Source organism: Pseudorca crassidens, chromosome 14 (assembly GCF_039906515.1).
Source record: "Pseudorca crassidens isolate mPseCra1 chromosome 14, mPseCra1.hap1, whole genome shotgun sequence".
Classification (NCBI taxonomy): Eukaryota; Metazoa; Chordata; class Mammalia; order Artiodactyla; family Delphinidae; genus Pseudorca; species Pseudorca crassidens.
Genome location: NC_090309.1, coordinates 8288691 through 8311691, shown reverse-complemented (window position 1 = coordinate 8311691; position 23001 = coordinate 8288691). Strand labels below are relative to the sequence as shown.

Below are 23001 nucleotides of genomic sequence, written 5' to 3'. Positions count from 1 at the left end.
CCACAGGGCTTTAAACCCTGGGTATACTCTGGAGGCTGCGTGAGGAGTAAGTCTGAGCAGGCGGACAGCGGGCTGGAGGCGGGGGGCGAGGAGGGAGGCTGTGGTCCAGGACAGGCTGTGAATTGGATCAGGGCCCTGTGGTCCTTGCCCCCATGTCCTCCGCCTGCCTTTTGTCTGTGGAAAACCTTTAGCCAAAGAATAAGTTTACTCCGAGAAGTGAGAAAATGCAGAAACAAAGGAAAGCAGTCAAAGGGGACCAAATGTAATAGTTGAGTCAGTAAGCAAAGCCAAGGACCTATAGCTCCTCCTCAAGGGCTACAGATAATATTCTGAGCCGTCTCCTGTGAGCTGTCTTATAGATACTGAAACCCTCACCAGGTGGAAGAAGTTCCATGACACAAGCTGCCACAATTCCAAGAACTGGCCTCAAAGACATGGAAACAAACCGACCCCAAAACTAAAGATTAACTGTACCTAAAATAATCAAGATGACGCTGGTCAGACCACTGATGACCAATTTCTCAATGACCGTCAGAGCTGCCTGTGCTATTTCTGCGTGTAGCCCCTGTGCTCTGTCTATAACAGCTCTTGCCCCCTGACTGTCAGTGGGGGGGAGTCAGCCTTTGGACAGGTGCCCCCTACCCCAGTTGCTGGCATCCAAAATAAAGCAAACTTTCCCTTCCACCAACCTGGCCTCTTTAATGGCTTTTGAGATGAGAGCAGCCAGACCCCGCTTTCGGTTGCAGTTGGACACTGGCACCAGGATCACCCCCTCACGTCCACCAAGTCGGCACCCGGATGCCATCTCCTCTATGAAGCCTGTTCTGGTCACTGAGCTGGACATACTCTCCCTCCTAATCCTCTGGAACTCTATTGAGACATTTGCCCTGACACATCTGCCAGATGACCGTCCACCCCACTGACATATGCTTTCCTTATTATTATTTTTTAAATTTGTTTATTTTATTTATTTATTTTTGGCTGCATTGGGTCTTCGTTGCTGCACGTGGGCTTTCTCTAGTTGTGGCGAGCGGGGGCTGCTCTTCGTTGTGGTGCCCGGGCTCTAGGCGCGCAGGCTTCAGTAGTTGTGGCTTGCAGGCTCAGTAGTTGTGGCTCACGGGCTTAGTTGCTCCACAGCACGTGGGATCTTCCCAAACCAGGGCTCGAATCCGTGTTCCCTGCATTGGCAGGCAGATTCTTAACCACTGCACCACCAGGGAAGCCCTGACATATGCTTCTGGTCATTAGAACTTATTTACTAAACAAACACACGCCACAGACTACATACCAAGTGCTGTTCTAATATCAGCTTATCTACAATGTAATTTTACATTTTATTTCTTGCCTAGAGAACCCAGTGATTGCCCGGCACACAGAAGGCAGGCTGGGTGGCTGCGTATTTTACAGAAAGTCTGCATTTCCCATCCCTCATTCCAGAGGGTCCTCACAATCTGTCTTTCTGGACTTTTCTTAAAGGGGCCCTTTCACTTCCTCTTAGATCTTTCCTCCATGCTCAGTGGCTGGTCGTGCCCTCTGCTCTCTTTTGGCCCCAGATGTCTGGTCACACGGTCCTCCCAGCAATACCCAGCACGTGCTGGCCTTTGCTGCAGCACAGGGAGACTGGAGAGAGGGCTTCGACTAGGGTTTGAAACTCACTACTTCAGTCAACAAGATATTCTAATGCTTCAGTCAAGACTAAGTGTACTGGAGACAACATTTCCATCCTGGGCTTTCAGTCAGAGGCAAATGGTGGTTGGCTGTGCGAGGCCAAGGCGGCCCCGGCATCTCAGTGCTCCAGCTGGCTCCCCGGCCCCCGGGGGGCTCAGTGTCGGGCTCCTGGCACTGGTGTCACTCTGACCATGACGGCACTGACACGGCTCTGATGAATTCCTACGCCATGCAGTTGGATGACCCATTTGAGCCAAAAAGAGTTTTACAACGCACTGGAGAAAGTTGTATGGAACAGGGCATAGGCAGCGTTCCTACAGATAGTGGGGAGAGGAGGCTGGGGACCCCGAGGGTGGGACTCTAACAGGGATCTACACCCCCTGTGACAGCCAGGACACAGCTGGGACTCGTCAAGAACAACGTCTCCTCGTGGAAACAACCTACGTGTCCGTCGACAGATGAACGGATAAAGAAGGTGTGGTGTATATACACAACAGAATATTACTCAGCCATAAAAAAGAATGAAATAATGCCATTTGCAGTGACATGGATGGACCTAGAGGTTATCACACTAAGTGAAGTAAGTCAGAAAGAGAAAGACAAATGACATATGATATTACTTATACGTGGAATCTAAAATATGACACAAATGACCTTATCAACAAAACAGAAACAGACTCACAGACATAGAGAACAGACTTGTGGTTGCCAAGGGGTGGTGGAGGGATGGACTGGGAGATTGGGGTTAACAGATGCAAACTATTATATATAGAATGGATAAACAACAAAGTCCTACTGTATAGCAAAGGGGACTACATTCAAAATCCTGTGATAAACCATATGGAAAAGAATATTAAAAAGAATGTATATAAATGTATAACTGAATCACTCTGTTGTACAGTAGAAATTAACACAACATTGTAAATCAACTACACTTGAAAAAATAACTTAAAAACAAAAAGAACGCCGTCTTCTGAGTGAGAGGCAAGGAGCTGTACAACGTAAACCACCACCGTTTCTTGCCCTCTGGCTAAGAAAATAAAGCAGACACTCCGCCCTAAGCTAACATACAGTAGGACGGCAGGCTTCTTACTCCTCATAAACATTTGGTAGATGCTGCCGCTTCTGGAGCAGCAATTTTAAAGAATCTTCTTCCTTTCAGAAAATATCTTTCTTGTTCATAAAAATACACATGCACAATGTACAAATTCAGAAAGCAGAAGTAGAAAGGAGGAGAAAAAAGTTCTTCATAAATCGACACAGCCCAAGAGAGCTGTGTTAACACCCTGGCACACAGCTTCAAGTCTCTTTTGTTACGTTGTCATCTTAAAAATGCATCTCCACGGCTCATTCCCAGCTCTTCCCAATGTCCTCTGTGGACGGAGAGGCCCGAGTTTGCTAAGATTCCTGCTCTGACGTGCAAGCATCGCCAGCATTCGTGACAACGAGCTGAGGCCAGAGCCGTCCCCCGTTTGTCTCCCCTCCAGCCCCTCTGCCATCACCCTGGTTTACACGGAGGTGACCGTGTGCCCGGAGAGACACTGAGGGGACTGCTGGGGGTGGGAAGGGGACCCTGGGCACACATGGGCCTCACCCACACTGCGGGCTCCCGGTATGAAAGTTGAAGGTTTTTTTAAAAGTATTTACGGATCTACTGTCAGTCTCACCTTACACGGACAGCTCCTGATCTACACAAGCTGGCAAAGCCTGCTGTCGCTCTCTATCGGTTCTGGCTGTGAGCCAGGCCGTGCGGTGCTACCAGAGAACTTGGGCTTTTAACGCTCACGTGAGCATCTGTAAAGCCGTGCCGAGCATTTTAAGAATGAGAAAGGGTTTCTGGCAGAGAAAGCCCCCATTTTTAATAATGGTGACGCAGCTGTGTCCCCGCTCCACCTCCGAAGGAAACTTACCATTCCTTCCTCTGTTCATCCAACAAACACAGTCAGCCCTCGTCCAGGAATTCTGTATTTGACCATTCGCCTACTCGCTAAAACGTATTTATAACCCCCAAAATCAAATGACCCTTCATGGTCATTTGCAGACGTGCACAGAGCGATGCAAACTTTGAGTCCTGGGACGAACACGTTCCCAGCGGATGTGGAACAAGGGGATGCTTCTTTCATGTTTCTGCTCTCAGGCTGTAAACAAGGGTCCTTTCACAGTGTACTTAGGGTCACATTTTTGTGTTTTTTCTTAGTGATTTTACTGTCTAACATAGCCCCATATCTACTGAAGTGCTGTCTGGGGCCCCTAAGCACGAGAAGGCAGTGATGCGTGTTATGGAGAAGACACGCGTGTCACACGAGCGTCGCTCGGGTGTGAGTTATACTGTTGTTGGCTGGGAGTTGGATGCTCGTGAATCAACAATACATGTTAAATAAGCTGTCTGTAAACTGAAACACACATTAAACAAGGTTAGGTATCCATCACTTGAGAAAAATGTTGTGATTGCGCGCTCACAGGAAACTAACCCTTTATTCCCCCTGGAGCGATGGTTCACGACTCGCTAATTCAGTGTTTGCGGCGACTTTATAGAACACAGCTACCGTGAACAACGAGAATCAACTGTACTGGGTGAGCACAGGCCCCGTGGGAGATGCTGAGTCTACGGAGAGGAAGGATGTCTCTAACCCAGTGCACCCCTCCAGCGCAGGCACGCAGGCTCTCCTACCAGAGCGACCAGGGATAGAGGGGTCCTTCCACTGCTGACACGTGGCCACCATCCGGGAATGAGTTCTAGAGCCCACTGGAAGGGGCACCGAGGGGCCTCCGGGCACTGGTCTCATTCTGTTTCTTGGTCTGGAGTGTGTTCCGTGTCTGGAAATTCATTGAGCAGCACGTGCCCGTCTCTGCGTGTATATCATTCTCCAATCAAAAGTAAAAAACCAGAACAAAAACACAAAAGCCACTCTAAGAGAACCACAACTCACGCGGTGCTTGGACAGTGACCTGGAGAAGGATCCAGCTCCCCTCCCATCTGCTTCACTTCCCTGCGGGCCTCCACGCACCTGGAGTTCCGGGACCACCTGCTTTTTCGACTGCTGCCCTGCACCCCCCTACTGTTGCTTTTCCATCCTCCAATGGCTTACCCTGAATCCCTCTTCCTGCTTCCATTTCCTCTCCTAAATAAGACCACAGATCAGCAAGGGCAGAGAACCTGCCTCTCTAAACTCAGTGGCCAAACGCAGCTCTCAGGGAGGAGAGCCACTGCATCTGAGAGTCTCTTTCTCGGCCACCAGGGCAAACCGGTCCTTACCCCTTTCCCTCCTTCTAAGTCAGGAGGCACTGCTGGGATCTCGTCACCCCAGCTCCCCTGAAACCTACCTTCCCTTGACCTACTCATTGACCTGATTTGCATGTGCAGGGCCGGGCATCTGATCACGGGCAGACATGTGTACTGGGGGTGGGGCCCAAGGGTCAGACACTTGGCCAAGCTCTTTGCTTGAGTTCAGGGGCTAAGCCTGGGCCTCAGCATGTGAAGGCTGGCAGACCTTGTCCCAGTGTCCAGCCTGAACCCCACACCTCACGGTGGCGACCAGGAAGCCAGCGGCAGGCTCCAAGGGTGCAGAGCTGTGATGGAGGAGCTTAGATTGAAAGTCCATTTGCTCACGCACTACTGTGTATGCAATTAAGACCGTCTCCAAGCAGAAGGCAATGACCAAAGTCCTTCTCTGAGTACAGAGACAGCTGGTCTCCATTACCTGCCAGGTGATATAACTGGGACCTTATAAGCATATGGGGATGGAAAGGCACTGTAATTCGAAAATAATTTTGAGCTCAGCAAAGGAGGAAGAGTAGTGAAACTATTATATTACACGGCATCCTCCTCCAATTCAGAATGTAAACAGTCACCCCACCTTGGATTCCTGGTGGCTCTCCAGAAACAGCTGGGATTCTGTCTCGAGTGGAATTCTGTCTCGAGTGGCCACCGAGTGGCCAATCAGTGGAGGGATGGCTCTTGTCCACGGAGCTTGGATCTGCCCTCCTCTATTACACCTCCCCCTCCCAACCCCAGACAGGTAGGGACCTTTCCCCGATTCATCACTCAAGAAACGTTAACAGCTAAGGGTTACTAGGTCTCGGTTTTCAGAGCAGTATCACATTCATAATGACCCTCACAACTCGCCTTGCAACGTAGAATACTTTCAATCCCCATTTCAGAGATGGAAACACAGAGTCTCACTGTGTAGAGGACTTGCTCAGGGTGACATGGCCAGTGTGTCACCAAGGGGGCACTGGACACAGGCCTCTGGATCCCTAACCTTCATTCACTACATCGCACACCATATCATATTAAGGGGAATGACCCCACAACTTTCCCACATGTCATGCCTTCCCATCATTGCTTATCATGGAGTAACAAGGAACTGTTACTCACCCCTGGCACTACTGAGGCTTGGGGCTGGATAATTCTCTGCTGGGGGGCGCTGGGGGCCTGTCCTGTGCATCGTAGGACGTTTAGCCTCCTACTAGATGCTGGTGGTATCTCCCTTCCTCGCACTGTAGTTGCGACATTCGACTACGTCTCCAGATACTGCTACGTGTCCTCCGGAGCACACAGCCACCCCCCATTGATACCCCCCCAACAGAGCATTATAGTGAAGACACTGGCCGCAAAGATGGTCTATACGGCCCCAAATGCCGCTTCCCCCCAGCCCCCCGGGTCACATGCCAGGTGCCTCTGGGCAAGTCTTTTGACCTAAGTTTCACCGCGGTCACTTCAGAACACGGCGTCACCTCTGGGCTGAGTCAGGGTTGTCTCCTGCCTCCTCGAATGCAGGGCATCTGAGCTGGGGGTGGGGGGTGGGTCCTTCCCCAGGGGCTGGGGGTCTGGGAAGGAGGGAGTGGGGGATAGGCAGAGCTCTCCTGTGACCGGCGCCTGCCACTGTCCAGGTGGGCTGTGTCCTGGGTGCGTCTGGCAGAGTCCCAAACTGACTCTGAGAGATTCCCACCCACCACCCACCCTCCCCGGCTAGCTCAGCTCCCCTCCACCCACACCGGCTCCTGTCCCCAGAGTCCCTGTGCCCTGTCCCTGTCCCGTGCGAGGCCCTCTCGGGATGAGGGAGGCTCCCCTGGTGCCACCCTGTTGAGCTGAGGACTCACAGAACTGCAGCTGTGACCCCTGCAAACGCTCTCTCTTCCTCTCCCCTCTTAGGACCCCTGTGTACACTCAGGGCGGTGGTGGTGGCCCGTGGCTCCCACAGTATTCTGCACACGTTCTCTCTGGGGTCTCACGTCTACGGAGCCGTGCCTGCAGCAGAACCGGGACAGGAGAGTCCACGCCCGCTCGCTGGTCTCCGCCACCCAGAGGAGGTTTCGGTACCTCCTTAGGGAAGTATGACTTGTACCATGTGAGACTGTATCACAGTTGGCAGTGAAAATGCTCTTGCTGCCCCGTGAGTTAATACTAACCTCACTTTACAAAGGAGGAAGTTAAGACACAGAGGTTGAGAAACTCATTGGCTCCGAATCCCACAGCCCCTGAGGGGTGCACCTCAGAGTCAAGCCTCCAAACCCAGGCTCTTCAATCTCCCCACCCAGCACCTGCCTGGCTTGCTTCCCAGCCTTGTCCCAGCACCTGGTGTCACTCTCTCACACACACACACACACACACACACACACACACACACACACACACACACACACACACACACACACACACACACACACACACACGGCTGAGGGCCACCCACTGCAGGCCAGGAGCCCCGCCCCTCCCCCAGGCACAGACACTGTAGAGGATCAAAGCCCCTGATGTTCTCAGGGACCAGGTGGCAGGGGTGGGGCTGGAGATATCAGAGGGAGGGAAGGAGTGGGAGATGGACTAGGGAAGGCAGAAATGTTGACTTTGGCCAGAATCTAAGAAGCCTCAAATGCCTCACGCAGGACTTTGAATTTTATTCTAAATATAATGGGAAGGCATCGGGACGTTTTAAAGAGGAAAGCTCCGCTGTTAGACCCATGACTTGGGAAGAGAGGGTGAGGAGAGAGTTGCGGGAGGAGGTGCTGCAGGTGTCAGGTTAAAGGTTGCTGAGGGCTGGCCTGGGTGCAGGTGGATAAAGACATGTCACATTAGGATGACCAGGACTTGCTGACCAAGGTGTAAAACATGACTGACATTCTTCATCCATCAGATTGAAAAAAAAAGAAATTAAAAATAGACTGATAATGCCTAGTGCTGATGAGGGGGCGGGGAAATAGTCTCTGCTCTGCTCTTAGAAGTGTAAACTGGTACGACCTTTACGGAGGGTCATTTGAAGTTGTGTATTAAATTAAAACCTCACAAGCTCTGTGAGCCAGAAAACCCACTTTTAAGAATCTAGCCTAGATATGGAATTCCCTGGCCGTCCAGTGGTTGGGACTCCACACTTTCACTGCCAAGAGCCGGGGTGCAATCCCTGGTCGGGGAACTAAGATCCCATAAGCCGCAGAGCGCAGTCAAAAAAGAAAAAAAAGAAGAATACAAAAAAGCATCTGGCCTGGACAAACAACTGTGTGAACACACACAGCTAAAACGAACAAGGAGGGTGACTGCACCACTGTTAGCAAAAGGGAAAAACCTCAAAACAATTGGAACTCCCTTCAGTAGGGGAATGGCTAAATAAAATATGGTACATGCACTCTGTAGCCCTTAAAAAGAATGAGGACAAGTGGCTCATTTTGATCAGAAAAGATGCCCAGTCTTTCTTGTGGACTGAAAATATCTAATTGCAAGCCAACATGAGTTTTTGTGATTTTTAAGAAAGGATTGCTGTGCCTATATATCAACATTGATGTACCTACGACTGCAATGGCCATGGGAAAAGAGCTGGGATGAATCTGTTAGTGTGGTTCCGTGTGTGTGTGTGTGTGTGTGTGTGTGTGTGTGTGTGAGATTAGAGAGGTTCAGAGGTGGGTGAAAAGGAGGCTACTACCTATTTTTTGTGCCATTTAAAAGATTATTTTAAAATTTGCATGTAGTGAAATGCATCTTTTCTGTCGTACAGTTCTATGAGTTTGAACACATGCTTCGATTCTTCTAACAACCATCACAAATGGGCTGCAGAACAATGTCAACACCCCACCAAATTCCCTGGTACCACCCCTTTGTAGTCAGACCCCACCCTCTACTCCCAAACCCTGACACCTGCTGATCTGCTCTGTCTCTGTATTGTTGCCTCTTTCAGGCATCATATAAATGGAATAATACACTTGATAATCTTTTGAGACTGGCTACTTTCACTTAGTATATGCATTTAAGATCCATCCATTATCGTGTGTGTCAACAGTTCATTCCTTTTCACTGCTGACTAATATTCCATTGTGTGGGCTGTTTATCCACTGGCCAGTTGAGGGATATTTGGGTCGTGTCTAGTTTTTGGTGATTATGAATAACGCTGCTATAAACATTTGTGTTCAGGCTTTTGGTTAACCTAAGTTTTCCTTTATCTAGGATAAATACCTAGAAGTGGGATTGGTGGGCTATAAGGTAAGTGTACTTTTAATTTTGTAAGAAGCTGCCAATTTCCAAAGTGACTGTACCAAGGACTTCCCTGGTGGTCCAGTGGCTGAGACTCCACGCTCCCCATGCAGGGGGCCCGGGTTTGATCCCCGGTCAGGGAACTAGATCCCACATGCATGCCGCAACTAAGAGTCCACATGCCTCAACTCAGGAGCCTGCTGGCTGCAATAAGACCTGGCACAGCCAAATACATAAATAAATAATAATAAAAACAAAAACAAAGTGACTGTACTGTTGTGCATTTCCACTAGCAATGAGTGAGAATTCCAGTTGTCCTGCAACCCCCTGGGCACATGGTATTATCAGCATTTTTAATTTCAGCCATTCTAACATGGCCAAAATGAGATACTAATGTGATAGTATCTCATTATGGGTTTTTATTGGTGTTTCTCTAAGGGTTAATGATGATGAATATCTTTCATGTGCTTATCTGCCATCTGTATGTTCTCTCTGGTGAAATAACTGTTCATATCTTTTGCCCATTTTCTAATGTATTTTTTGGTTTTGTACTGTTGAGTTTTGAGAATACTTTATATATTTTAGATACCAGTCCTTCACTGGATATATGGTTTGCAGATATTTTCTCATAACGCATAGCTTGTCTTTTCATCCTCTTAATGGGGTCTTTGGCAGAGCAAAAGTTTTAAATTCTTAGGTCCAATTCATCAATTTTTCCTTTCATGGATTATGCTTTGATGTCAAGTCTAAGAACTCTTTGCCTAGTCCTATGCTCCAAACATTTTTTTCCTAAGTTCCTACAAGTTTTATAGTTTCATTTTACCTTTTAAAAAAATATATTTATTTATTTGGGTGCACCAGGTCTTAGCTGCAGCATGTGGGATCTAGTTCCCTGACCAGGGATTGAACCCGGGCCCCCTGCATTGGAAGCACAGAGTCTTAGCCACTGGACCACCAGGAAAGTCCCCTCATTTTACTTGTAAGTCAGTGAATCCTTTGAGTTAATTTCTGTATATGATGCGAGACTTTGGTCAAAGTTCACGTTTTTGCATATGGATGTTCACATGCTCCACAACCATTTGTTGAAAAGGTGAAGTAAAACCAAACGATATGGCCACATTTTTTACAAGGGTGCAAAAGTAATTTGCCTGAGCTCCGTGGATCTATAAATTTGTTTTTCCAAAATGTAGGAAGTTTTCAGTCATTATTTCTTCAGGTATTTTTTTCTATTCAAATCTATTTCTCCTCTTCTCTTGGACTCCCATGACATGAATGTTAGACTTTTTAATATTGTTGCTCAGGCCCCCAAGGCTTTTTTAAAAATCTTTTTTTCTCTTTGTGTTCAGGATGTTTTCTATCGATCTATCTTTAAGTTCACTGACCCTTTCTTCTATCATCTCCATTCTCCTAGTGAACTCTTCCAGTGAATTTTTAATTTGTTATATTTTCCTGTTCTAAAATTTCTCTTTGGCTTTTAAAAATAGCTTCTGTTTGTTTACAGAGAATCTTCCCATTTGTTTCAAGAGTGCTCACCCTTACATCTTGGAACTGTGGTATAACAGTTGCTTTAACATCTTTTTCTAATAATTCCAACCTTTGGATCATCTCAGGGTTGATGCTTGTTGATTGCCTCTTTCTTTGAGAATTCTTTTGGTTTTCATGGTACTCTGTAGGTTGAATAATTTTGGTTTGTATCCTAGACATTTTGAGTATTATGTTGAGACTTGGTCCTGTTAAAATTCTCAAAGGTTCTTCTGTGCTGATCTGCAGGTGCATCTCAGGGCCAAGCCCAGGATTTCATACTGTATGTGAAGGACCCTTCTCAGGTGTTTCCCTTCTGTGGTTTTTCACACCCCAAGATTCTCTGGCTAGAAAGCCGGGATTCAGCCTCTGCGTTGCTCTGCACTCTTATGACCGGGACCACCTGAGGGGCAGAGTGGCGGGGGAAGGGAACCTGCAGGACCACCAGCACAACTGTTGAGGGGGTGTGGCTTCACTACGGGCTCTGCTACGGGGGTGGTCCTAGCCGAGGAGAGTGATCGCACTGGGAGGCAAGCGAGGATGAGCAGAGGAGCACAGGAAAGGTGGGGAAATGGAGGCCCAGGGTGTGGACCACACTTGCCAGGAAGGGACCATGAGGGTATGGATAAGGCTAAAAAGAAAGGCAGGTGTGAACAAAGTTGCTTTTCTTTAAGAATAAAAGACCTGTATATATATATATATATATATATATATACACACACATACACACACACAAAAAAAAACCAAACAAACAACACAAAATCCCACCAAACGCCTTGTATTCTACTCAAATGAACTTGAATACACTGAAATAACTTTGTCGTTAGAGACGGTGACAGTCTTTTCGAGCTCATTTCCTCCAGAAAATCTCCCTGCCATCCAAAGAAAGATGGGCATCTACCTACAGTCGCCGCCACCTGCCTCCCCGGGCCCCTAAGCTCCCGCACAGCAGGGCTGGCGTTCTCTTCCTGACCACCTTTTAGGGCCAGCACAGTGCAGTGTGCATGGCAGGAGTACATGAATGTTTGTTGGAAGAACGAATATGCATGAATGAGTGAGGACTGGCTCCAGGACCTGGTGTGCCACTGGCACCAGCCCGGTCTGGAGGGAACGAGCATGGACTAGAGGCAGGGGCTGGTGATCAAATGAGGCCCCTGGTGAGAACAGTGCTTTGTCTAGCTACTCTCCAAAATATCTAAGTGTCTACCACTAGAAAATAAAACACACACACACACACACACACACACACACACACACACACACACACACACACACAGGAGACTAGAAGGAAGGCCAACAGGAATAACATCCAGAGAGTGGACCTACGGACGACTACTTTTTTCTGTACGTTTTGTGTATTTCACCATTTTTCCTGTTCCAATTCTAATCCTGAGCGCAGGAAGCTGCTTCCCGACTGGTGATTTAGACTGGGACGGACTGGCCCCACAGGAGGATGGGGACCGTCTGCACACGTGAACAGGGCTGATAACCCAGGGCCATTCACCTCCTATGGCAAGTGCGCAGACTGACTGGTCTCCTTTGCATCAACGAGCACAAACACACTGGGCTCACAGCGACCCCCCCAAGGTGCCCTGTGAGGCTCAGCCCGGTCAGCAAGCTGGGCTCCTCTGTTTATTGCCAACAACCATCTTATCCTCCCCGAATCCCACACCCCCGGGGTTTCTCCGTCTTCAAGGAAGGAAGACAGGGTGTAGGGGACAGGTGGGGGAAGAAGCAGGAGTGCTGGGACAAACTAGATGGAGTCCCGGAGATGGAACTGTGCCCATCTGGGACACCTCCATAACCCAACTGTATGCTGCGCACCCCTGGAAGGGGGGCAGGGGAGATGGCAGCCCATCTGGGAGCTCTGGCTAAAAGCGCCTGCCACCACAAGATAATAAACAGCAGTAATTAGGCCTTCCTGGAAAACTGGGTAATGCTGTTATCACAACGTTTTATTATCTGTATGTTTTACACGAATTTAATTGCCTTCAGCTGCTATAATTTGGGAGCCATGAGGGCGAGAGCAGAAATAATAACGAACTGAACCACAAGCAGACCCAGGGTCTGGGGAAGGGGTGGAGGCTGCTTCACTGATGGGCTCTGGGAGCCTGGGGTTCTGAGATTCTGATCTGGCCTGCAGGAGACAGCCCCCAGACCCTACGGTCCCAGGGGGCACCAGACAGCAGCCCCAGCCTGCCTGGCTCTCGTCCCTCAAATACCATCCACCCTGGGAGGGTCGGTTTCCCAAGAGAATGTAAGAATTATCTCCTCTCTTTGCATCGAAATGAAAATCACTACCCTTGCCCCCTAAAGCAATCTAGATTCTTCCACTCCAGAATTCATCTGAGTCAGTTACTTCTGTGGCTTAGGGAGTGCTAAGTCGGACAACACAACTCTCTTCTATTTAAGCAAAGCCATTAATAAATATTATATTGTACTTTACAAATCAAAAGAAAAAACAGAAGCTCTCTAACTACAGACCATTCCAGCCAGTTGACAGTGAACAAAGCCTGACTCTCACAGCTTAAGCTGAGGAAGTTATAAATTATCAACGTGTCGAGCTTCGCCCTCTGAAGCTTCTTTTCCAGATCTGACCGTGAAGCTGAGTATCCTGTCTTTAAGTTCTGTTCATTCAGCAAGAGAGACATCTTCAATTCTAGCCCACGAAGGCGGATGGTGCTGACGTCAGGGTTTTATCTGCACCCTCCTCCGCCCTGGCTATTTCAATGGCGTTTTGAATCACTCTGTAACAGCTTCAATAACCTGGAAATTTGCAGAGTGGATAATCAGCTACAGCTTGAACCTCCCCCAAAGTTCCCTCACTGATGACCCTAATGTAGCGGCAGCAGCAACAGCAAATCGCAGCGGAGCCAAGGGGCCTGGATCAGGAAGGCTGCACGTGTAGGCTCTTCTGGGGGCGTTTTCCCGAAACTTCTCCCTGGAATCGCCTGCATCTTTGGGTATCGCCTTAAGAATTCAGAGCCCTTTATACACTGCACTTTTACTAACTTCCTAGGAAGAAGACACAGAAGACTAGAACGTTTTTAAACCTGTCTTCGTGTGTGTGCTTCGTCCTCCTTTTAGGGTGTGGGGTCCCTGAGAGAACTGGGTTCTACTTCCTCTCTGTTCCACAATGCAGTGATTAAACAGACTCCTGAACTTAGAGCAGCCACTTAAAATATCCTGAAAGTTGTGTTGTTTTATAAAATCTGCCATGGAAAATTTCTCCTTAGTGCTCCCATCACACCCACACCCACACACACCCACACCCACACCCACACACGCATGACTCGCATGTCTAGTTCCATTTTGGTACACTGACTTCCATCAATAAAAGAAACCAACAACGAGAGATTCTTCAGCTCCACTGAAAATACCCATTTCCAACAGATTCCATCTGAAACACTATATAGAGTGACAAATGTCAAAGACAGAGAAAGGTCATCTATTTTGTCTCTGCTCATTTTAAAAGACAGTTGCTTTACAAGATTCTTACATTCTGCCCCAATCTTAACACCATCTCCCTTTTGGGACAGTTCAGGCCCACCTGATGAAGAGCTCAGATTTTACGAAGACTCAGAACTCCAACAGAGGGGACTCTTCCTGTGTGAGGCTGGGCCCTGTAAGCCTGATTATTATTAAACAGGATGAAATTCTTCCTTTGGGGGAAAGGTCGGAATGATGCTAAGTGACAGTGGAGCCAGATGCTTCATTTATAACCAAGAACCAGGTGAGGCCCCAGGAGGGCCTCCACCCATGAGAGCACACATTGCCCAGGAGGGATACCCCTTCTGGAGGAAAAAGTGTCTGAGTGATCCACTGAGAGGCCCAGCTCCTCTCGGAAGACGCTGCAAAACGAGTTTCCACATTTTCCTGACTTCTCAGAACTTACACAAAACCTTGCTATTTGTTTCCCTTCCCCAGTCTCTACTCCTAACTCTTGATCAAACATGTTGGTGGTACCAACAGGAATTTTGACTTTTCCTCCAGTTCCCCAGCAAGGTTTTTACCCAATGCATTTAAATATCAATACCTTGCCAGACGTCCAGCAAGACATTCCAACTGACCTGATTTCCCCACAGCCCTGACCCTTCGCGAACACCCTCCCCAGGCTGCTCCACGCGGGCCTCTTACCAGCTGCCCTGTGGGGCGACTTCCTCTCCGCCGCCTGGCTCTCCTTCCTGGGGTCGGCGGACGGCCCTACCTTCTCGGGGTCCCGGGGGCTGGCGTCGGGGGGCGCGGGCAGCTGGGGGAGGGTGAGGGTCTGCAGTAGCGGCTTCCTGGGCAGGGGAGGCTTGGAGCTGAGCTGCTCGGTGGACCGGGTCTTCGCCTTCCCAGGCTCGTTGGGAGACCTGGCGCCTCGGGCGGCGGGGCCCGTCCCGGGCGGACCCTTGTCGTTCCTGGAGAGCAAGGTCAGCCCTCCTTTCTCCAGCCTGACCTCCGCGCTGTACCTCTTGATTCCCCTCCCCTCCGGGCAGGGCGCTTCTCTGTGTTTGAAGGACAGAGACGTGGAGCGGAGCTTGACCGGGAAGGGGCTTCCGTCCCCGCCCGCGGGCCTCTCCCGGGCGGCTGGGCCGGGGTCCGCGGTGGCCGCGTCCGGAGAGCCGCGCTCGGCCGGGGCGGGCGGCTTCCGAGGACCGGGCTTCAGGCCCTGGGGCTCGGCGGGCGCCGGGAGGTCCTCGAGGGCGGCCTCGCTCTTCCAGGCCGGACCGCTCCTGAGAAGCGGCAGCCGGACGGCGGGGCCTCGGGGCTCCAGCAGGCGGCCCCCCGCGCGCGGCCACTCGCGGCCCGAAGACACCGAGAACTTTTTGGCGGCCCGCGCCTCGCGGCCTCCTCGCTCCATCTTGCGCTCCGGCGCCACCGCCTCCGTGGGGGATCCCTCCCGCTCGGCCCTGGGGGGCTCCGGGGGCGCCGTCTCCTGGTCCAGGGATCGGGGTGCGGGCGCCTCTGCAGGCGACGCCGAGGCAGGCGGTGAGGGGGCCGCGCCGAGGTTCGCGTTCGCTGTCGCAGCGGAGGCCTTGTGCTTCAAGCAGCTCTTGGGGGCCGGCGGGCTGGGGGCCGGGGCTGCTGGCCCTGCGCCCTCGGGACCCGGAGCGTCCAGAGTCAGTCGCACCTCCTTCGGACCGGTGTGGTCTGGCCCGTTGGGACCAGAGGGCGTCTCCCAGGTGGCTATGGGTCCGGGCTCGGGAGGGGTCGTGTCCCCCTCGGGGATGCAGGGAGATAATCGACCCTCGACGTCTCCCGAAGCACAAACCACCTCGTCTGCTGTGTCCCCGCCGGGGGGACACCGGGTTTCCAGGGACAGCTCCTCCCTTGGGTTTTCGCTGTCGGGATTAGGGTGAGGGTGCGGGGAGCCTTCTGGGCAAGACGGGGACTCCGAGCGGGGGTGTGGGCTCGACACGGGCTCTGTGACCTCCATGACCTCCGGCGTGGCCAAAAGGCTGGAGGGGTTCTCCCCCGGGGGGTTCTCATCCTCGGTGCTAGCGGTGAACGCCGGGCAGTGCTGCAGGCGCGCCCGCCGCGCACGGGGCCCCACAGGTGGCAGCATGGTCGCCTGCCCCCCAGGCTCAGCGCCTCTGTCCTGTCCCCCCTCCTGCTGCCCAGAACTGGGCTTCTCCTCCGTGCTGACTTTGGGTAGCGGCTTCTCGTCGTATTCCTCCTCCTCTGGGGTACACGTCAGATCGCTCAGGGATTCGGACTGCGCTCTCTAAGAGGAATAAAGTGGACAAAAGACAGCATCATTAGGACGAGTATTAGGAAGCCTATGGCCTCCCCATCGTGTTCAAGGTTTAATTAGGTTTAAGGGAAGCAGAATGTCTCTAAAGCTGGCACTCAAGTGGACATTCACACACAGCTGTCTTTTCTTAATCCTCCCTTACTGGAATCTTGCCTCCCAAGTTCAGCTTTCAGCAGAACTGAGGCCGCTATGCCCCTAAAATAAACGTTGCCTGAGGCTCTCAAGGCCAAGCTAGAAACCAGTGGACACTGCTCTACAGAGTGAAGCAAAGGGAAGGGGACTAGCATCGGCCGGGTCTGCCATGCTCTGTGCTCGACATGGTTACCTCACTAACTCCCTGATTGGCTCCAGTGAGGAGAGGATTATTATTTCCTGCTTGCACCTGGAGAACTGGGAACTCAGAGAGGTCCCTGCCTTGGCCAAGGCTGAGCTAATAAGTGGCCCAGGGGCAAAGCTGTTGCCCTCTCTGATCCCCTGTGCTGCCTCAGAGCCAGTGTCCCCAGCCGATTCCTTCTCTCTGCAGGGATGCACCCTCACAGCAAAGGCAGAGGCTGGTTTGCCTAAAACATGATTCCTATCATCCCACCACGGTCAACAGCAAACCATAGCTGACAGGATAACGCCCAAACTTTTCAGCTAAATTTGAAGTCTTATATTCTGCCGTTTTTTATTTTATTTTTTTTGTCTTTTTGAAATTTTTATTTTATGCTGGAGTATAGTTGATTTACAATGTTGTGTGAGTTTCAGGCGTACAGCAAAGTGATTTAGTTATACATATATCTATTCTTTTTCAGATTCTCAGGTGGGGGGAGGGATAAATTAGGAGGCTGGGATTAACATAGACACACTACTATACATAAAATAGACAATCTATTCTGCCGTTTTAAATGGTCTCTCCCACTCCCTGCTCTGGTCAAGCCAAGCCCCTGCCATTTTACGTACCAGACTCTGGGCCTGAGTGACTGGCCGGCTGCCCTCCAGCCCACACCTCCAGGGCTCCACTAGCACCCCCAGAGCTAGCTCTGATCCCACTCCTACAGGAGGCTTTGCCTGGCTTAGCAGTAAGTCACGGCCTCGTGCTATTTTTCTTCCGAAAGGTCTCTGGAATCTAGATTTGGTCCACTTCCTCCCCACCATCCACAAAGTCAGTTCTTGCTCTCTTAGGAAGGAAAGGAGATCAAGGTAGTCATGATTCATTCACAAGCAAATGTGAAAATGACCGAAAGGCTGAGGGCACTGAGGCTGGTGTTTTTGAAAAGTTCCTGATTTCAGACCTGTCTTTAGACTTTATAGAGTCACCCAGGCTTCTGCACAAGGGCAGTGCCCTCCTTCCTTCTTTTTAGCAAACACCCAGAGAAGTGTTTGCAATAGGTTATTGTTGTTGTTTTAACATTTTCCAGCTGGCATCTGCTTGCTAACACAACATAACTGGGATGTTTGTGACGACACCTAAGCTAGCTTTGCCAAGATGCACAACCCTATTCCCCTGGATTCCAAAAGGGGAAGATGTGAAATCCCCAGAAGAATTTTCAGAAGCTGCAGGTTCCTAAGGTGTGACTGGCCTTTTGTTACTACAGGAAATCCTCGATGTGGAAACCCCTTTAGGACGGTGGCTCATGTTTCCAAACTACTGGAACCCACATTAGGTCAACACAAAGCTGAGGAGCGGGCCTGGCTTGAGCACATCCAGCTTGAGCCACTGGCAGCTCCGAGGGGTTACGGTGGGAGGCCAGGCAGAAGGAAGGCTGGCACGGAGCGTGCGCTCCAGAGGGTGCCCCCCCTCCCCCGATGCTGAGCAGAGGCTCTGCAGGGAACGAAGCGGCACCTACCCGAGCCTGGGCTCTCTGGCCAGGACAGCAGGAAGGATGCGGATACCCGCTCCACCTCCGCCACCCACACCTTGCCTCCCGCTCTGGGCCCTCAGAGCAGCTTCACCCCCTGGGACCCTCCCGAGGAACTGGAAGCAGGGGACCCACTGCTCAGCCCGCACCCAGAAGGAGACTCTAGCATGGCTGCCTGCTCATCACCCTCCTCTTGCCAGAAAGAAAGTGTCTCTGGGCAGCATGCACATCATCTATGGGCAGAGGACGGGCACGATGGGCACCTCTCCCATCCACGGTGTGGAGAGGAAGCATCTGTTTCTGACACCCGGGACTTGCTGGCAGCTCTGCCAGCCAGGCGACCTCGGGCTAGTCATCTAATCACGCTGCTCCCGACAGAACAGAGTTAATAATATTCCCTCTCCTGGCACTGCCTGGGTTGGGATGAGGACCAGCTGGGGTGGTGAGATGTCAGTATAAACATTTACGGGCGTTCCACTTCTACTGCGCCAGAGCCACGACGGGGCACGGTTCTGAGCAGCAGGGTAACAAACATGCTGAGACAACCAAAACCTAAGCTGGCCTTCCGTGCGTTCCTCTTCCCCAACCCCTGCTTTGGCGGGGGCAGACGGGTCCAGCCAAATGCAGCCCTGAATAGGTTTTTCAAACTTGTAATAAATATCACAATCTTGACAGCCAAGGTTTTCTGTTTGCTCGTTTTCCTGTGCCAGATGGGATTTTGGGTCTATGAGCATCTCCTTCTCAGCCCCGTCATTCTCTGCAGCCAGGCGGACCCCACAGCCCGCTTCTCAGCTCCTCTGGGGATGAGGCATCGCAGGCACCACTGGGCAGCAGAGAAGGTGACAACCCTACATGGACCTCGAGCCCCTGGTCCCGTGAAGACAAAGCACTGCACGAGCGAGTTCTCAGCTCCCAGAGGGACGAGCTGATGACTGCCCGGGCAGCACACCAAGGAGGGTCTGTCCTTACAGGGGCACCACCCCTGTGCTGCTAAGTAGGTCCTCGCCCCAGGCAGTGTCCATTCTAGCTGTTCAGCTTCTCCCTTGGTCATTCACGCGTTTGTTCATCCATTCACGCATTCAACTAATGTCCACGCAATGTCAGCTCTGTGACTAGTGTCGCCCCAGGGCTAGAAGTACAGTCTGCTCACGGAAGACTGGCAAGAAACAAGTGAGCACCTCCATTTACAAAGGTCACGTCCGTGTATAGCCAGTGCCGTGGAGGAAGTGCCCGGGGTGATGGGCAGGTGGGCTGCTTTCCACTGGACGTTCCTGGGGAGCCCCTTTGGGGAGGGCCTCGGAACCCATCCCCCAAGGACTGAGCAGGGGACACAGCCAGTCCCAAGGCCTGGGGTGGGAGGCAGCTCGGTGAGTGCCAGAAGCAGAAGGGAGGCCACAGCGTGCTGAGTGAGAATGGAAGGAGGTGGGCAGGGCCCGGCTGCGCCAGGCCCGCAGTGTGGACATCACACTGAAGACAGTGGGAAGGTAGGGGACCCAAGGCGCAGAGCAGGTTCTTGGCAAGCGTTGCAGAATGAAGACCGAATGAATGAGTGCTTAGGACGGGAGGGACATATCTGAGTTAGGTTGAAACCATGAGCACCCCCAGCTCCTGCAGCATGGTCATGGTCCCACAGCCCTCGCGGGGGGGAGGGGCCCAGGGGCTCGAGGTCCATGTAGGGTTGTCACCTTCTCCACTGCCCAGTGGTCATCCCCAGAGGAGCTGAGAAGCGGGCTGTGGGGTCCGCCTGGCCACAGAGAATGACGGGGCTGAGAAAGAGATGCTCGTAGACCAACATCCCCTCCCTCCTTCCCTCAAGACAAGATGGTGGGGTGTTGAGAAGGTACCCTGGACCAGCTCGGCACTTCGGGGGGGGGACCCGCCCACCCTGCCCGGTTACCGAGGACAGACGCCGCATTTTGCTGCACCGCTGGTTGCGGGGTTTGACCAGGAGCTTGTGCTTGGCCGCAGAGTTGTCCAGGCAGGAGGAGAATTCTGGGGGATAATCGAAATCAGCCACGGGGGCCACGCTGCCGTCCGAGGTCCTGGGGGAGACGGAGGTGTCGCTCACTTGCCTGGAGAAGAGCTGGTCAGGAGACTGTGGCCGGGACGAGGAAACCACACAGACCTTCAGGGCACAAGGAACACACAGGCCAGGCCGTCAGCTTCCCCGAGGAAACCGTACAGCCGGCACATCAACCTCCCCTTTCACCGGGCTCATCTCTGGGCTGGGGGTTTGAAGTGTCGAGCCAAACCCTGCAGGCCCATCACTCATTTCCAAGAACCCGAGTCCTAGGTAGCCAGTAACTCTGCCTTCGCCCACCCACGGCAGCTGCACAGGTGCTTCAGACAAGTGCTCCTTTCTCCCATGACACCGACCAGCCCAATTCCTCCAAGGGCGGAGTCAGGCTTGGCCCTGTCTCTGGAAGCCATGGGGGGTGGCTCAAGGGTGTGATTTCACAGGCTGGGGCACAGCCCATGCCAAGCCCTGCTCTCAGCATCCCATCATTGCTCACTCTAGGGTTCTGTATCTTCACGCCTTCTCTTGGGACCATCTGGCTGTAAGTTACCCCTGTTAAGTCTCAAATATTTTACTAGTTCATACCTCGGCAGGAAGTAACTGAAAGGCAGCAAAGGGCAAAAGTGTCGCCTGGGAGGAAGGGGTTGGGGGGAGTCACGTGGAAGAGTGATGGTAACACCGGGTTCTCCTGCAAAGACACTTATCAGCATAAAGTAGCAGACAGGCACCCACCGCGCACCCGGGGGAGCAAGGTGCAGAGGGAGACCTTGGGAGGGGCGGGGCTTTAGTGACAACCCTGCCACCTGCAAACAAACACAGCTTTCTGTTCCAGCATGGTGCTCAATATTAGGGTCAAGTTCACACTTTTTCCCGAAGTGTTTTATTTTCCAGTTTCTTTTACTAAGCGTCTTAACCACGTTTAAGTGTACAGTTCATTGGTATTAAATACATTCATGTCATTGTGCATCCTTCACCACCCACCACCTCCAGAACTTTTCCTCTTGTAAAACTAAAGCTCCATGCCCATTAAACACTAAGTCCCCGATCCCTCTCCCCCAAGCCACGGCACCCACCCTTCTGCTTTCTGTCGCTATGAACTTGACTAAGTACCTCGTATAAGTGGAATCGTACAATACTCGTCCTTTCGTGCCTGGCTCAGTTCACTTAGCGTAATGTCTTTGAGGTTCATCCGTCTTGTAGCCTGTGTCAGAATTTCCTTCCTCTTCAAGGCTGAGTAATATTCCACTGTGGGTATATACCACACTTTGTGTGTTCACTCATCCAGCCCAAGACACCTGGGCTGCTTTCACGCTTTAACTACTATGTGTAATGCTGCTACGAACGTGGGTGTACAAATATCTCTGCGAGAAACTGCTTTCAGTTCTTTTGGGTCCATACCCAGAAATGAAATGGCTAGATCATAAGGTGATTTTATGTTTAATTTTTCGAGGCATACTGATTTCCACAGTGGCTGCACCATTTTACAATCCCACCAACAGGGCACAGGGTACCAACATCTGTCTTCATGTTCTCTCTCCAACACTTGTTATTTTCTGTTTTCTTTTTTTTCTTTTTAACAGTAGCCATCGGAATGGGTGTCAGGTGGTGCGCTGCTTACATTTTAACCTGAGACCATACTTTTATGCACCGCACGATGATTTAGTAAATGCCCTCCTCAGGAAGGAAGCGGTGACAAGAAGACACAGGAGTGAGGGGCTCCCAGGGGCCCGGATGCATCTCGCTCAGGGTCTTTCCCACAACCCTGGGCCACACAGGAGCACGTGCCCAGCAGCCTCCCCCACCAAACTAGAGGAGGAAACGGAAGGAAGACGCTGTTCGCAAGCGCGTCACTGACGCGGGGACCACCCGCTGCAGAGGAACGCATTTTCCCTGTTAACATAAAGTCCCTTGTATTTTCCAGTGCAAGTACAAAGCTTATTCCTGTCGATGGGGAGAAGACAATCACCAAAATGAGAGGAAAAATGGTTCTAAGTGAACATAATCTCTTTTAGTTCTGTGGTTTTAGCGATCGGGGTTCTTACGGGAATAAAACAGGAAAGATTATTTTGAAAATAAACCACAGGACACCTGGCCACGACTCCCTCCGTGCCTGTGGCTTTGGCTCTCACTGCTGTAGCTGATGACTCAGGAGGCCCCCTGCGATTGGACGGGAGACACCTTCCCCAGAGAGTCCTCCTTATAAGGTCACAGCAGGATGGGTCCATTTCACAATCATACAAAATCGTCATTTTCACCCCTGTCTGGAGGGACAGTGGATATCCACACTTGGTGAGATTTGGGGTTTTATTTTTCTTACTGCCTGGGACTCAGGAGAGCAGATAAGATGAGCTGCTTTGCAAACGCAGTGACTCCACCAATGAGGACGAATTCTCCTTCTGTGACAATGTGGGCCTTGGGTCACCCCTCTATAAACCCAAAGGACAAACATTCCCTGCCTACTCTCCACTTGGCTCCCCCTGCATTTGCACTGCCTGAGCGGATGGTTCACTCTGACCCTGAGGCTGGGGGCCTCGGGAGGAGCTGAATGTCCCTGACACTGGACAAGGGCCTCGGTCCCCAGACAACCCTGCACTGGCCGTCACGGCTGGTCTTCCCTATAGGGAACCAGACTCTCGCTTCTCTCTGAGCTGTCGTCCTGAGAGTCCTTGGGGCCTGGAAACACCAACACCTTCCCGATCGAGGAGAACCAAGTTCCGTCTCTGATCAGTGAAGCAACCACTGATGGGGTGGGGTG

General features: G+C 51.5%; 1 protein-coding gene across 7 annotated transcripts in view; it reads right to left on the bottom strand.

Moving 5' to 3' along the window:
- Positions 1 to 23001, bottom strand: part of CRACDL (CRACD like) — a 121946-nt gene that overhangs the window by 5176 nt on the left and 93769 nt on the right. For 6 of the 7 annotated variants that reach the window (XR_010934338.1, XR_010934339.1, XM_067704211.1 and 3 more), the window contains 2 exons: positions 20127 to 20354; positions 14786 to 16358 (listed from right to left, as the gene is read on the bottom strand). Coding sequence is in view for 5 of the 7 variants with exons in the window: in XM_067704211.1 (XP_067560312.1) it covers positions 14786 to 16358; positions 20127 to 20354 (1801 nt within the window). In the remaining 2 variants the exon portion in view is untranslated. The remainder of the gene's footprint in view (positions 1 to 14785; positions 16359 to 20126; positions 20355 to 23001) is intronic. The other variant, XM_067704213.1, reaches the window with a different exon arrangement.